The 16,369-nt window shown below is 36.8% G+C and overlaps 3 protein-coding genes across 3 annotated transcripts; all 3 read left to right on the forward strand.

Annotated features, from left to right (window-relative positions):
• The first annotated feature begins 1,459 nt into the window (after nt 1–1,459).
• Nucleotides 1,460–5,791, forward strand: LOC113711976 (probable glucan 1,3-beta-glucosidase A). The gene is made up of 8 exons (XM_027235238.2): nt 1,460–1,870; nt 2,065–2,184; nt 2,290–2,487; nt 3,931–4,089; nt 4,212–4,381; nt 4,695–4,850; nt 4,975–5,327; nt 5,423–5,791. The coding sequence occupies exons 1-8, from the start codon at nt 1,676–1,678 to the stop codon at nt 5,602–5,604; spliced, it is 1,533 nt and encodes a 510-aa protein (XP_027091039.1). The 5' UTR covers nt 1,460–1,675; the 3' UTR covers nt 5,605–5,791.
• Nucleotides 5,792–7,021: 1,230 nt separating this feature from the next.
• LOC113711175 (probable glucan 1,3-beta-glucosidase A) lies at nt 7,022–10,285 on the forward strand. The gene is made up of 8 exons (XM_027234357.2): nt 7,022–7,195; nt 7,324–7,452; nt 7,565–7,765; nt 8,437–8,598; nt 8,768–8,937; nt 9,165–9,320; nt 9,415–9,767; nt 10,029–10,285. The coding sequence occupies exons 1-8, from the start codon at nt 7,022–7,024 to the stop codon at nt 10,208–10,210; spliced, it is 1,527 nt and encodes a 508-aa protein (XP_027090158.1). The 3' UTR covers nt 10,211–10,285.
• Nucleotides 10,286–11,511: 1,226 nt separating this feature from the next.
• Nucleotides 11,512–15,021, forward strand: LOC113711908 (probable glucan 1,3-beta-glucosidase A). Its single transcript, XM_027235145.2, has 8 exons — nt 11,512–11,796; nt 12,007–12,126; nt 12,262–12,459; nt 12,787–12,945; nt 13,050–13,219; nt 13,404–13,553; nt 13,940–14,295; nt 14,634–15,021. The coding sequence occupies exons 1-8, from the start codon at nt 11,608–11,610 to the stop codon at nt 14,816–14,818; spliced, it is 1,527 nt and encodes a 508-aa protein (XP_027090946.1). The 5' UTR covers nt 11,512–11,607; the 3' UTR covers nt 14,819–15,021.
• The last annotated feature ends 1,348 nt before the right edge of the window (nt 15,022–16,369 follow it).

The following is a 16,369-nucleotide window of genomic DNA, read 5'->3' on the forward strand; positions in this document are numbered from 1 at the left end:
TTGATAATATGTTGGCTTACTCGAGCTTGTCCAACTCCGAAAGTCGAGATTGAATTTCACAAGTTTAGCATACTTGAGCTTGACAGTGGGTCAGTCATTATCAAACCTCCAATTCAAGCTCAATTGAACTCTCATTCGCTGAATCAGATTTGAGTGACGTAAAATAAAAATTTGTACTTTTTTGAATAAGGTATACAACATGCGTGTGTATATACGGGTATCAAATACCTTAGAAAAGTGAGGTACAGGAAGACGTAACTTTCCTTAGTTGTATTAGCAGAGAGTACTATGAGAGAAGGGGTAAGTACATTAATTCTGTAGTGGACAACTCTAATATCACATCCCGTAGATTATGGACCTATTTGAAAAATGGACCTAATTACTGCCCTTAAATTTATCTGGACCAAAAGCAATTGACCTTGAAAGTCGACGGAATACAATGGCTATACCATTTTGCGGCTGTGAAAACTTTTTTGATGGACTAATAAGAATGCAAGGATCTATTAGAAGTGTAATTAAGTAGAGTCGAAATGAGTTCAACTCAAAGAGTACATATTTTGGAATCTGATTCGAGCTTATCGAGTTTTTAAAAGTCAAGTTAAAATCTGAGCTTGATAATATTTTGGCTTGCTTGAACTTGTCCAGCTCTAAAAGTTGAGATTGAATTTCACAAGCTTGGCTTACTCAGCTTCTCAATGGGAGAAATCATTATGGGACCTCCAATTTGAGCTCAGTTGAACTCCAATTTGCTTAATCAAGTGAATCGATTTTGAGTGACTTAAATTGAAAATTTGTATTTTTCTGAATAAGGAATACAACATGTGTGTGTGTGTGTGTGTAAAGCTTGGTTTAGTTTGACAGCTTTCAAGCATCATGCATATATGCACAACATTTAATCTATTCAAGCTGCTCGACCTCAGCTCAAGATTTAACTAAACAAGCTTGCGAATAAATTATTTGATCTAAATTAGTTTAGACACCTAAATCCTAGCAATTGTCACAATTTAAAAAATCGAACTAAGTAGTCTATCCACAACTGCATAACACTCTCTTAGTTTCTTTACGTAATTAGGGTTAATTATCCTTCAACTATACCCAAATTTTTATTTTGGTTCCTGAACTTTAAAATGGGATATTTTAGTTCTTAAATATAAAATATGAACAGTTTTGGCCCTTAAAATCTAAAATTTATTTTACTTTAATTCTTAAAGTATAAAATTTGTCCTACTTACATATAAAATACGTCCAACTTTCGCCAATGATTTTCTTTAAGTGGAACGGGTTTTATAATATAGGGAGTCAAGCGTTCAATTTTGGAATGTAGGAACTAAAATAAAATCCCGGTAAAATTGAAATGTGCAAAATGGAAGTAACCCTTAATTTAGGAACATAATTGGCCGGTAAATTTAGGATAGACTATCCTCAATGCCTGCGATTAAGAAAATGTCAACTCTTTGGAGGTTGATCATATTCCAAATTCATAAAGGTTGACTATACACCCCGCCGGACAATCCTCAGCGGTGGTCAAAGTTTCTAGAGCTTTGACCGTAAGTGCCATCTAATCTTCTTGCACTACGCCAACAAGGGCGAGGCGTACACATAACTATATAAGTGCATAATTTGATTTGAGAACACAACAGATTAGGGCATACCATTACTAGTCAAGAAAGCTGAAATGGCCGCCTTACAATATAGCCAAATAGTCACCTTCTTCCTCCTCTTTTGTTTCTTCATATCAGTTTCTCATGGGAGGGTTCCCCCAGCTGGAGCTGACTTTCGAGTTAAAGCTGTTAATCTCGGAGGTTGGCTAGTCACAGAAGGCTGGATCAAACCATCCCTTTTCGACGGCATTCCCAACAACGATTTTTTGGTAGGTATTCAAACTCACACAGGCACACGGTTTTATGTGTTCTTCCATTCCATCAGCATTTTCAGTCGTTAATGCCCATTTGAGCGGCCTTTTTTTTCTTCCTCCTAATTGTTAGTTTCTCTAGATGATCATTTATCATGTCGATTTCCTGACATTACTATTGCTCTTACGAACTTTTGATGGTTCTTTTCTAGGATGGAACCGGGTTACAGTTCAAGTCAGTAGCGGTTGGAAAGTATCTCGCAGCAGAAACAGGTGGAGGGACAATCGTAGTTGCAAACAGAACATCTGCTTCTGGATGGGAAACGTTCAAAGTATGTAACCATTTACTTGCATATTAGCTTCATTATTTGATAAAAAACATTTATCTAATGTGGTGGTGTATCTTCTGATTGTACATAAATTGGCTTTTTGGATAGTTGTGGAGGATTAACGAGACCACATTTAATTTCCGGGTTTTTAACAAACAATTCGTGGGATTAGACAAGGCCGGCAATGGAATTAATATCGTAGCCGTTGCAAGTACACCAGGAATATGGGAGACATTTCAGATCGTCAGAAAATCGGATGATGTAAACCGTGTCCGGATTCGAGCATCAAATGGATTTTTCTTGCAGGTCTGTGCTGGAATCTCTTATCTTTTTCAATCAATACAAGAGGTCAATTGTAGACTTATGACAGCTACTATTCGCCGTTTAATATTCTATTATATCGCAGAAGCATTCTATTAAATTATGGACAAAGCTCCAATTCTAGGTTATCCATAGCCTGTATTTTGTCATTAGCATGTCCTTGGAGATTAAGACGTGCACGAGTGGAAAGGGTAATGTAGAATAAGAATATAAGCTTTATCCAAGGCTTTATCCAAGAATAAGAATGAGTCCCTAGTGATCAGACGATTAACCAAGACTCTCAACCAACCATATTTTTAACTTGTGTCGAGCTGTCCATAAATTAGGAATCTGTTTATATCTTGTGTTTGCTTTTTTGAAAAAAAAAAAGAATCATTCGTGTTTGCAGTACAAGAGGAATTCAGTTATTTGTCATCCCATAACATGAAAGAAAAGAGATAAAATATGTACAACATATGCTGCATAACTTTCCTTGCTTGCTGTAATGGCGTATCAGCATGTGGTTCAGTGGTTCCGTGAATATCTTTTTCCAAGCACGACATAAAATTGAAATCTCTTCAATATTCCGTTCGTCACCAGAAAAATGTTAGTTGTTCTAAGAGTCACGCGTCAGTTTTTATTTTATTTTTGTCCAACGGCAACATCTACACTCTACACCTACTTTTATTTTAAAGGAGGGATACTCAACTGAACTAATTGATAAATCGATAGAAACTGAACAACCATTGAACCAAATAAATGCACTACGCACTCGTATGAATGTTGAAGAAATCAAATGTAGTGACCTCATAATAAGGGGGTTTGGGGGTTGGGTAGATAAATCCCCAAGTTAGCCTCAGGAGTTACCACCGTGGCTTTTGAGGTTAATTTGGGATTAGGTTTAACTACTAATTCTTAAAATTTCTGATAAAAAGAAAAAAGACGCAGGAGAGATATCTGAGGTTTGTGGGTGTTAGTTAACATCTAGTAGCAACTTCCCTGATAACTTTCCCGTAGTCCGACATCGATATAATAAGGGGGTTTGCATGTGAAAACATGCCTCTATTCCTTCGGGAAAAAAAAAAAATAACATGCCTCTAGAATAGCGGCTAGTGCTTTAGACTTTGTAGGATTTTTTGAAGTGGCGTGCTGGTGCTGGATACATTAATGGATCACTACCTCGTTGATAATATGCCATTTACTTGGTCAAAAAGAGCTCAAAAGATTGTTTAAACTCATAAACATCCCATGCCACCTCTTAATCTACTTTAGTTTGATTAGACTTAATCTTTCAGTAAAAACGCCTGTGCTTGTGGGTGCGCCGTTTTTGCACGGTCATAAACTATTAATTACTTAGGCGTGAAAAACGACTTTTCTTAGTATGTTATTTCACACTTTTTTTTTTCTGGGGTCATGTTCTATGCTAATTGAATCCTGTTAAATTTGTAGGTAAAGACAGAGGAACTTGTTACTGCTGATTTTCAAGGAAATGGCACATGGGCAGACGATGATCCCTCAGTTTTCTTGATTACATCTGCTGGAGGATACCAGGGTGAATTTCAAGTAACCAACGGCTATGGCCCAGTCAAGGCACCACTAGTCATGGGGGTAAATTTTGTAACATCAAATAAATTTCCAGTTAATTTCTTATTGCTTTTTTTTTTTTTTTACTGAGACGACGAACCAATAAATTTGTGCTTTTGGCTGTTTATTCATGTTTATCATAATAGGAACACTGGAGGACATTTATAGTGGAGGATGACTTCAAATTCGTAGCAGGGAATGGATTGAATGCTGTGAGAATTCCAGTTGGGTGGTGGATTGCCAGTGGCCCCAATCCCCCTAAGCCTTTTGTGGCTGGAGCCTTGCGCGCCTTAGACAACGCCTTCTTCTGGGCTCGGTATGTAAACATTTATGCCCTTCGCTATTCGGACGTTCTATTTTATTTTGAAAGGGTAAAATTATCATTTTACAAACAGTATGCTTTCGAACTGAAGTTGGTGTCATTGCAGCATCATTAGCCCAAACGTAACATGACACTAGAAATTATTAAAGTGTAAGGGATTATATGCAGAAGATCTTAACGAAATTCGAAGAATTTAGATAAAACAACTGTCTATAGTCCAAAATCTATGACTATGAGGCTATAGCCACTCAATACAAGTACGACTATTCCCCTAGGTAAGAATTAAGCGAGACTTGTTTGCTTGCAGGAAATACGGCCTTAAGGTCATAATTGATCTACATGCCGCACCGGGCTCTCAAAATCCTTGGGAACACAGTGGCACCAGAGATGGTTCTCAAGAATGGGGATTGACCGAAGACAGCATTAACCAGACAGTGGCCGTCATAGACTTCCTAACTGCTAGGTAAATCACTACCTCAATAACCCAAGATCCCCCTTTTTTTTTTTTTGTCCCCCCTTAATTTTTGCTATGTTATTAAATATGTTGTTTTTTGGTTTTTTCCCTTTTTCCACACAAAAATTTCTAGATATGCAAAGAGCCCAAGTCTATTAGCAGTTGAGCTACTGAATGAGCCTCTTTCACCCGGGGTTTCTTTGGACACCCTTTCCAAGTACTATAAGGCTGGTTATGATGCAGTCCGCAGGCACTCCTCCACTGCTTATGTAATACTGTCCAACCGATTAGGCCCCGCTGATAGCACGGAGCTGATTCCTCTCGCCAGCGGGCTCACAAGATCTGTTATTGATGTCCATTACTACAATCTTTTTTCCGATGTATACAGCAATTTGACTGTTCAACAGAACATTGATATTATACAAACCAATAGGACAGCTCAATTGGCCAGAATCACATCAGCAAATGGACCTCTCGTTTTTGTTGGTATGCCACTAACAACAATATATTGCTCCAAGAATTCACCAAATTTCAAATTGGGAGCTGAATTGGTATTTCTACTTTTGACTTGCTTTTTTCAGGTGAATGGGTGGCTGAATGGGAAGTTAGCGGCGCCACTAAAGAAGATTACCAAAGGTTTGCAGCAGCACAATTGGAAGTGTATGGGAGAGCAACATTTGGATGGGCATATTGGACTCTTAAAAATGTTGTTAACCACTGGAGTTTGGAGTGGATGATAAAAAATGGTTACATCAAGCTTTAAGCTCTTACCAATTTCTCCTTTATTTATTGGGCTCTATTTGCCAAAGCATACATCTTGAATTTCCACTCAAAGGAAGCAAGAAAGAATTATGTAGACATTTCTTTGGGAGTATTGTTGAATACATGTGAAGAATTGTAACCCTTCAAAGTTATTTAATTTACCTTTGACCTGGAATTTCCATTATCAATTGGATTTGTTTTTCCAACTTTGCTTAGTAACGTTGGCCTGTCTGAATTCTAAAATAAGAAGTGAAGAAAGGACTTGGTATTTTGCCTAGTTTATATAATAGATTATTATTTTATACACACCTAGTTTATGAGGGTATTCAATTGTTGACCAGACTTTAATTGCCATCGAGACAAAGGAAACAACATTCCATTAGGAGGTGTTTGGTAGGTGGGTTTTAAAAAAAGGGGATAAAATTCAATTTTAATCATACCAATACAAAAGGTTTGTTTAAGGTCAATTAGAATTAATTAATGGGTTTCATAAATCTTTTTTGATGGATTTAAATAGCAGGATTCACTTATCCATTTATTCTTTTATTACCAAAATTCATTACTATAAAATTACCAAACCTTTTATGGATTTTTTGTTTAAACTCATTGCTATTCCCCAATTTAAACGGCTTCTTTAGTTTCTTTTGCTTATTATACAAAGAACTTAATTGGGAAAAATCACGATAGAGTGCTGTTTGTTCTCAATGCACTAAAGATATTACGATCCACCACACAACTTTTCTATAAAAAAAAGGAAGAAGAAGAAGAAAGGCTCATATAAATTTAACACCTTGATACCATTCTGTTCCAATAAGACATCAGTCCAAATAATTAAAGACCAATGCGAGAAATTTATTGGATGCTTCATATACGGATTGGATGATTTTGGGTCAATCCTATGAAAGCAGCGAAGTATCGGCAGGAGAAGCAGCACTGCCATAGCTTTTGCGCCTGCTCCAGCTCCTACCTTAGACTTGCTTACAGGTTGGCTACCAGCAGACTAGTTTGATCGCACCTCTGTGGAGCCTTGACCCAGGAACCTTCTAAAACTAGCTAAACTAGCTACTGGCTTCTCGCCGCGTCCGACAAAAGAAGGAAAGAAAGAGCTAGGGAGATAGAGGTGCGGCAGCATTTTCGGCTGAGATTTATTAGGATGAGCTGTCATGAATCAAACAAGAATTAATTGGATAAGTTCCCTCACGTAAATTTCAAATAAGTCATGAATGGTTGTGAACAAATCCTTATCGGCAGTCAAAAGTTTCTGGAGCGTGAGTGAGAGCCATCTGATCATCAAATCCCGTCCCCTGTTCGGGACGAGGAGTGCTATATATAGATGTGCATTTTGATTGGAGAACCCAACACATTGGGCTTTAGCTTGCAAAGTAAAATTAAACTATAAGTCAAGAAAGTTCAAATTAATGGCTACCATAAAATGTTTCTTCATCCTTCTTTCTTGCTTCTTTTCAATTTCAAATGGAAGGGTCCCCCCAGCTGAGTTTCCAGTTAAAGCTGTAAATCTTGGAGGTTGGCTGGTCACAGAAGGCTGGATCAAACCATCCCTTTTCGACGGCATTCATAACAAAGATCTCTTGGTATATACATATGAAGTTGTTAGTTATTATTTTTGCCTACCTTTTGTCTATGTCGATTGATCATGCTCTCCACATACCTAGGAGTTGTTCATGCGAGCTGAATTTTCCTTGTCCTAAATGATTCTTAGGATGGAACCGGGATCCAATTCAAGTCAGCAAAGTCTGGAAAATATCTTTCGGCGGAAACATTTAAAATAGGCGGAAGTGCCAAAATCGTTGCCAAGAAAACATCTGCTGCTGAATGGGAAACATTTAAAGTACGTAACCATGCACCGGTACCTTCTAATGAGCTTCATAATTTGATAAACAATTTTTTGGCAATATATGCTGACATTCAACGTGGCGTTTTTTCCTGGACACTGTGAAAAGTTGTGGAGAGTCGATTCGAGCAATTATAGTTTTCGGGCTGCCAACACTCAATTCGTGGCACTTGGCTTGGACGGCAAGCAATTTCAATCACTAATAACCGTGGCAAAAGATCCAACTATTCGGGAGACGTTCGAGATTATCAGAAAAGCTGATGATTTAAACCGTGTCCGAATTAAAGGACTAAATGGATTTTTCTGGCAGGTTTGTGTTGGAAATTTTCTTTTTCTATCAAGAGAATAGGTCAATCATAGATCCATAGCTAGTTTACATTATTTACAATCCTTCTTTTGCCTCCCCCTTTTTTGTTGTTGAATTATGCATTTTAAGTAGTACAAGAACTTCATAGAAGCATGCATTTTTGTTTGTTGCTTGCAATTATCACTTTCCTAACCTGGCCATAGCAGTCAAGGCTATTCTTCTAATTAAATCACAATTGAAGCAGCAAGTCTTTTGGTTATTCATAGCTCTCGTCATCATTTTCTTGGAAACTAAGATGTGCATGAGAGTGAAAGGATTATTATTATTATTTTTTTTTTTTTACCATTTTAGTGTTTTGGACTTTGAAGGATTATTATTATTTTTTTTTAAATATGTTACTCTTGCTGGACACATATATACACCATTAACTCAATGTTTTCTTTTTCTTGAGGACCTAACTCATTGATTTTCGATTCATTTGGTTAAAAGAAATTAGCTCGCCATTGCATTTAACCTGTTAATTGCTCTTTAGTTTGACATAAAATAAAAAGAAATTACTTGAGTTTGGTTAGACTTAAACACCAATAAAGCAATCCTGCGTTTGTGGAACTTTTTTGCATGATCATGCATGAACAAGAATCAGCATTGCTAATTCAATCTTATAAAATTTGTAGGTAAAATCAGAGGGGGTTGTTACTGCTGATTGGGATCGATTCAATACTACATGGGAAGACGATGATCCCTCAGTTTTCTTGATCACAACTGTGGGAGGATACCAGGGTGAATACCAAGTGACCAACGGATATGGTCCACTCACAGCACCACAAGTGATGAAGGTAAGTTTGGAAAATCCCATCAAAATTCAAGAGTTTTCAGATTTTCCCAGCTTCTCATTAATTTGTTATCATATTACATTTAATTTCATTGTTTAAAATTAATACGATAAAAATCCACGTCTCGCTTTCTTTATCACCCAGACACATTCACAAATTTCATGTGTTACAGGAACACTGGAATACATATATCGTGGAGAATGACTTCAAATTCATAGCAGAGAATGGATTGAATGCTGTGAGAATCCCAGTTGGGTGGTGGATAGCCGGTGACCCCAACCCCCCTAAGCCTTTTGTTGGTGGATCCTTGCAGGCCTTAGACAACGCCTTCTTGTGGGCTCAGTGCGTATACTTTCTTTTTCTTTGTTTCGTTCTTCTACATGGCATAATTGAAGACAAACTCAATTCTTTAGGATCTAGAGAAACGAAAACATCATGCACATTTACTGTATTTCTTCACATAATAAGATTATAATGTGCTTTCTAAGAATGAAGAACTTCAAGAGAAGTTTTTGGCATTTAAAAACCTATATTTATCTAGAGTGATTTGGGAGGAACGTTACTTGCAGGAAATATGGCCTTAAGGTTATAATTGACCTACATGCTGCACCGGGTTCACAGAATGGTATGGAACACAGTGCCACCAGAGATGGGTCTCTAGAATGGGGGCTGACTGATGAAAGCATTCAACAAACAGTAGCCGTCATCGACTTCCTAGCGGCCAGGCAAACCCCGACCTAAATAATTTTGCCAATTTTTTCATAAATTTATGTTGCTGGTGTTGTCCCTCATTTTTTTTCTCAACACAATCTTGTATAGGTATGCAAAGAACCCAAGCCTGTTAGCAGTTGAACTGCTGAATGAGCCTCTTGCACCGGGTGTTGCTTTGGACACCCTCACCCGCTACTATAGGGATGCTTATGATGCTGTCCGGAAGCACTCATCCACTGCTTATGTAATTCTGTCCAACCGACTTGGCCCTGCTGATCACTCTGAGTTGTTTGCCCTCGCCAGCGTGCTCACCAAACCAGTTATTGACGTCCATTACTACAATCTCTTCTCTACCATCTTCACTAATATGACTGTTCAACAACACATCGATTATGTCAAAACCAATCGGACTGCTGAATTGGCCAGTATCACATCACCAAATGGACCTAAAATCTTTGTGGGTACGTAAGCAACTACTAGTAATAATTTTTAGCACCGTGAAATTTGCTTAAAAGAATATATTAATCTTTTCTACTGACTGACAGTGTATACACTATACACTATCAGATCAGAAGTAAATGCGCGTCTCTCATGTGCAAATCTGCTGGTGTATTCTCTTTAGATATACCAAACATTATTATACCTAAAAGAATTTACCAAAATTGCAGGATAAAAATTACAACTGAATTGATATTTTCAATTTTTACTTGTTTGACTTTTAGGTGAATGGGTAGCTGAATGGGATGTCAAGGGTGCAACAAGACAGGATTACCAAGCATTTGCGAGAGCCCAATTGCATGCATTTGAGAAAGCAACATTTGGGTGGGCTTATTGGACTCTCAAGAACGCGAAAGAACACTGGAGTTTGGAATGGATGATCAACAATGGCTACCTCAAGGCTTGAGCTGGTTGAGCAGCTATGTGGCTACTGCTAACCCGTTTTTGTCTTATTTTATGTATTGGTGGCAGTACCTGCCTAAAAGCGTAAATTACATCTTGAATAATTTTATCTGGAAAGAAAAGCAATAAAGAAATAGATACGTGATTGTAATTATTTACGTGAATAAAGAAAAAGAATTGTGACCCTTTCCAAGTTGTTTCATTGACTTCTCATGTTCTCTTTCAATTTTACAATGGATTTCCACAATTAAATAAAATTCTTTTTCCATCTGATAACAAATGGAGATAATTGGCACCAGATAATTTATATTCTAAAATAAATCCAAAAAGTAAGAATCAAGGGGAAAAAAATGCTTTTTACCTGCCCCGTTTAAAGATTAGAAGAAAATTTTAAAAAAATGCTTTATAGATGCCTCGTTTTTAGCTAATACTTTTGCAAGGGAGACGAAGGGAAAGAGGAAGAGGAATTTAAAAAAGAAAGAGATGCCCCTAGGAAATTTCTGTGTGAACTGAAGCAAAGGAAGAGAATCGATGCTTGAAATCCCAACTTTGACCTACCATTCATGCACTTGACCAGGTCAAGCACCTGCCTGTCACGTCCGACAAAAGTGGTAGCATCCAGTTGACTAGGGAAATCACCAGCTAATCGCCTCCGACAAAATTTTTGAAATAATAATAGGTTTGTTTGGATTGCTTCATATTTTCCCAATTTTATTTGCTTACATCATCTTTACAATTTCTAATACATTTTTTTATCTTCTCAATATCTTTTTATCTCACATACATCACATCACAAAAAGTGCTACAGTAAAAATATCTCAAATAATCCCAAATAACTTACAATCCAAACAGACATTATTGAGTTCATAATTCATGATAAAAGAGTCAAAGTTTTGTCTTTTATTTTTTTAAGTTACTAGAAACTGAGCAATCCTGAGTTGTGTACAAAGAAGAGTACTTTTGAGTTTAAAACCCTACTCTTCTTACATTGATTAATAATGCTTACCAAAAACCTAAAATGCCTTTTTATCACATAGAAGTATTTCTTTTTGAACAAAAACATTGCATATATGTATCAAGAAACTTTCTAAGCATACTTGTTCAAGAGGAAAAAGAAAAAATGTCAAACAAAGCTCTTAGATCCTTCTACTGAAGAGCAGCAGAAGTCTCGTATGAATGTAGTACTAGTACATAGTACCCAGCGTAGAGTGGACAAAAATTTGGCAGAAAATTTGAAGTCCGCTCTCTCGGACAACCCACGGAGGTGGGAAACCTGGAAAAGCCGCGTACCAATTTGGAACTTGGAACCTTTTTTTTATTGACTTGGTTACTGGTCTTACACGGATGTATTGGGATTTTGCTGTATAAAATCTTGCCAACTTTTTGCTTGTTCTTCAGAAAATGGTGAACAATCTTGAAATGAAGAAACTAGTTGCCATCTCTTGCTTGTCATGGCTATTCTTGGTTTCTTGTAGCGCTGTTGCAGGCCAAGATGTGCCATTCAAAGCAGCAAATTTAGGTGGTTGGCTGGTAGCTGAGGGATGGATGACTCCAGACCTCTTTGATGGCATTCCCAATAAAGACCTCCTGGTACACTACACCAATTTAATTTCTCTCCATAAACTCTGCCTTTGGTGACTTGTCAAATTGTTACAAATCAAAATAACTTCCCTTTTATGGTATGAAACTGGTGGCAGTAATATCAAAATAAATTCTTGGACAATTTCAAGTTTCTATACAGTAATGTCTTATGGAACATTAATTACACATTGGAATTGCATGATTCTTACGTTCATCTAGGATGGAACACAAGTGCAACTGAAGTCGACAATGCTCAACAAGTATCTGACAGCAGAGAACGGTGGTGGATCAAATTTAGTTGCTAACCGCGATAGTGCCTCCGGCTGGGAAACTTTTTGGGTGGGTAGTTCTATGACGTCCCCTGATCGTCTATTATGAAGAACTTCTGGTGTTAACTCTGCGTATATACACTTCATTCGTGCTGAAATATGCCCTTTTTTTTATTCTGTTTCTTATACTTCTATGCACATGCAGTTATGGAGGATTAATGAGAATACCTTCAACCTCAGGGTGTTCAATAAGCAGTTTGTGGGACTGGACAATCAAGGGCAGGGAAAGAATATAAATGCAATATCTACTACACCTGGAAATGCTGAAACGTTTCAGATTGTAAGGAAACAAGATGATCCATCCAGAATACGGCTTAGAGCCTCGAACGGGCTCTTTGTTCAGGTATATTTTGCTCTTTATTCTGAAACGGTGCTACTAGCTTTTTTCTCAGTCAGAAGTAACATATCATTTGCAGATTGTTCATAAAAAGGAAAAGGTACCTGCCATACGATTTTCAAATCAGCCGAGAAGGGAAATTGATTTATCTGATTCTGGTTCGAAAAATGGATGTAACCCAACTTATTTTTACCATATAGGACCCTGAAATGGACTAGTTAGAGACATATATGATTGGAATGTATTAACTAGCAACATTATGCAAGCCAATGCAAGCCAAAGTGGTTTTACTGAGTTTTTCTGACTTCTATTTGGCAATTTGCCTTGTGAAAGGCTCCCAGTGGATCCTCAGTGGTGGCAGATTATGGAGACACTTCAGATTGGGGGGATCAAAATCCATCTGTTTTCCAATTGAATATTGTCAACACATTAAGGGGCGAATACCAACTTACAAACGGATATGGGCGGGATAAAGCTCCTCAAGTGTTGAAGGTAAAACTAGTAACACACCTAATCTAATTTAATGGGGATTTGGCCATATATATCAACTGACGAAGAAATCATTTGCACTAAAAAAAAAAAAATTCAAACTGCAGGATCACTGGAATAATTACATTGTGGAAGACGATTTCAAGTTTATGTCCGATAATGGTCTGAATGCTGTTAGAATTCCAGTTGGGTGGTGGATCCAGTATGATCAGACACCACCAGCACCATTTGTTGGAGGTTCCTTACAAGCGTTAGACAATGCTTTCTCATGGGCACAGTAAGCAGCTTTAGAAGAAAATCACGCTTAAACATTGTTCATTTGACTTGAGTATATGGAGCGAACAATGAAATCTTAGTACACAAAAACTCAGAACTGAATGCTGAACAGTTAACATGTTGTATAGGTACTATTTGTCATTAATCCACTCATTACTGATTTTTCCGGGTAACTATTGTCACAGGAAGTACAATATGAAGGTGATAGTGGACCTCCATGCGGTTCTAGGATCACAAAATGGGAATGAGCATAGTGGAACTAGAGATGGATTTGCAGAATGGGGAGATACTTATGTACAGAGAACTGTGGATGTCATAGACTTCCTGGCGAAAAGGTTATCCAAAGAATTCCCCTTTCACATCATATTAATTTCATCATTCTAAAATTTTCATGGAAAAATGTTCTCTGCATCTGCACAGACCACAGTATCCAAGATCTAGATGCCCTTTTTGTAGCCGAATTTTAATCCACTAAGGGAGGAATATGGACTTGCATTTCTAGCTGATACATTAGTTTCCTCTACTTCCTGTTATAAAATCTGAATCTCAGACATGGTTCTTGATGCATCAAAAGCATTTAAACCAAGTTTCAATCCATGCTAATATGGTACAGTAACGTAATAGTATCAGGTATCCAGAGATCCCTAGTTCCTCAAGGTGTGACCTTCGAGAAATGTTTTATGTCTATGACCTGTTGCTTGATAGATGCTTGTATTTTCAGGTATGCTAATCGTCCAAGTCTTGGAGCGATAGAGTTAATGAACGAACCTAATGCAGCAATTGTCCAATTTTCTGCTTTAAGCGACTACTACAAGAAAGGTTATGACGCTGTAAGGAAGTATACTTCCACAGCTTATGTCATATTGTCAGCTAGATTGGGAGATGCTTCCGACAAGGAGTTCCTTTCTCTTGCTGGTGGCCTTGATCGCTCCGTCATAGACGTTCATTACTATAACCTCTTTTCAGACCAGTTCAACAACATGGATGAACAACAGAATATTGATTATATTCGCAATGATAGGGCTGCACAACTGCAGGAAGTGACTCAAAGCAATGGTCGTCCTTTAAGCTTTGTTGGTAAGTCATATTACCACAGCCAATACTCCACTTCAAAGATGTTGCCATGAGAAATGGATTGATGGTTTTGGTCTTCCAAATTTCTGCTCTGCTTTAGTAAGGTGTGGGATTGAAAAGATGGTTTGAACTCCCAAGTTTTGGATATTGCATCAAGATGTCACTTAATTTGACAACATAAATAGGGAGTATGTTGAAAAAGTATGACATAACAAAACTACTCGAGAATTACATGATTTTTTTGACAACCGCAAGGTTCAAATTTCTTACCTTTCTTGTGTGAATCACAAATTTCAGAGTTTCTAGTGAACTAGACTTTGATATTTAACCGAAACCTGCAGGGGAATGGACAGCAGCAATGGCAAAAGACAATCAGGACATGGAAGCCTACAGGAGATATGCACAAGCTCAGCTAGATGTTTATGGAAAAGCTACATTTGGGTGGGCTTACTGGTCATACAAATGCGAACCCTGTGGGATGTGGAGCCTTCAACGCATGATTCTAAGAGGCCTTATTAAACTGTAATACCGTTGAAGATGATCCCTTGGCTCCAATCCACCCAAGCCCCTGGAGCCTAATATACTCTTGCCCATATTTATGTTCGCTTTAAATTTTGTCAAAGCAGAAGGCCCAATAACTATATACACACATTCACGTCGCTAAATGTATGTGGATGGTTACTTTAAGAGAGATTTGCAGTTCAAATGTTTAATATCCGATTCATGGACCATCGGCCCACATACTAAATTTTTCTGGGGGAAGGGCAACCACTGTAGCTTGATACGGGTCCTTCGAGCGTCGCTCATGCGCTGCACTGCAGCACCCCAGCTCTGTTAAAAAAAAAAAAAAAAAAAGAATTGCAGTTTTGATCTCAAATGTTTGGGATATGAATGCCTTTAATCCTTTTAAGTTTGGATGAAAGCAAATGTAATTTTAAATGTTTAAATTTCTGTACACATTCAGTTCTAATGACTGATTTTTTTTCCAATTATTACTGGAATCAAATCACATGCAAATAACTAATTTTTTTAAAAAATTAAAATTTGATAAAATATTGTTAGTCATAATCTATAATAAAAAATGATTAATTACTCACATGCTAATTACATATGTAATTAATATTTAACCTAATTTTGTATGTCAACTAATTTTTCGTATTTCTAGGCTAAATACTAATTACCCACGTGATAGGCATGCGAGTAGACATGTCAATTGGTACGGTTTGAATTGGATCCCTTTGATCCAAATCAAGATCTATTAAATTTAAGTTGGACCCAAACCCAAACTCTTATGGGTCTACAAAAATAAGTCCAAACTCAAACCCTTTTAGATTTGGGTACCCAATAGCTACCCGTTGTATTTTTCTAAATACACTAAAGTAAACATGTACTAAAAATATATATATTTCAAAAAATGTAAACACCATCCAATTTTTATTTTCCAATAACAAAATTAATATTTAAGAAGTTGAATGCAATATTATGAACTCAAAAAACAACTATTATCGATTGTTTCAATTTATTTTTAAAACTTCAACTGTATTTATGTCCAATCATTCATTTATTTGCCTTTACTTTTTCTCCTTTTTTCTGAAAAAGTTTGTACTAATTATACTGACAACTAGAATTAACTTGAAAAAAGAAAACAATCATGAAGTCTTGCTCTATTTGATCCAATGACCATAGAATATTATGATATTTTATAAATTTACTAATTTATATATATTAATTATGTATACATGGGTCTACGTAGGGTTTAGTATGGATTTAGATTTGGATATGAACCATAGAAAATCAAATCATACCCAGGTCCATAACTCTTTTATAGGGTTTGAATCTAGATAAAGTTTGAATTTGAGAAATTAAATCTAAACCCTATCCAAGTACATTGGGTCTAGGTTTGATCTGAATAAGACTCGATCTATTGACATATCTACATGCGAGTCATCAGTCCTTATTTACAACAAATTATGGCTAATAATTATTTTTCATTTTTTATTTTTTAAAAAAATTAATTGATGTCACATAATAGCATATGATATAATTCTGGTAATAATTGGCAAAAATCAACCAATAG

The sequence above is a fragment of the Coffea arabica genome, chromosome 10e, assembly GCF_036785885.1.
Source record: "Coffea arabica cultivar ET-39 chromosome 10e, Coffea Arabica ET-39 HiFi, whole genome shotgun sequence".
In the NCBI taxonomy this organism is placed as follows: Eukaryota; Viridiplantae; Streptophyta; class Magnoliopsida; order Gentianales; family Rubiaceae; genus Coffea; species Coffea arabica.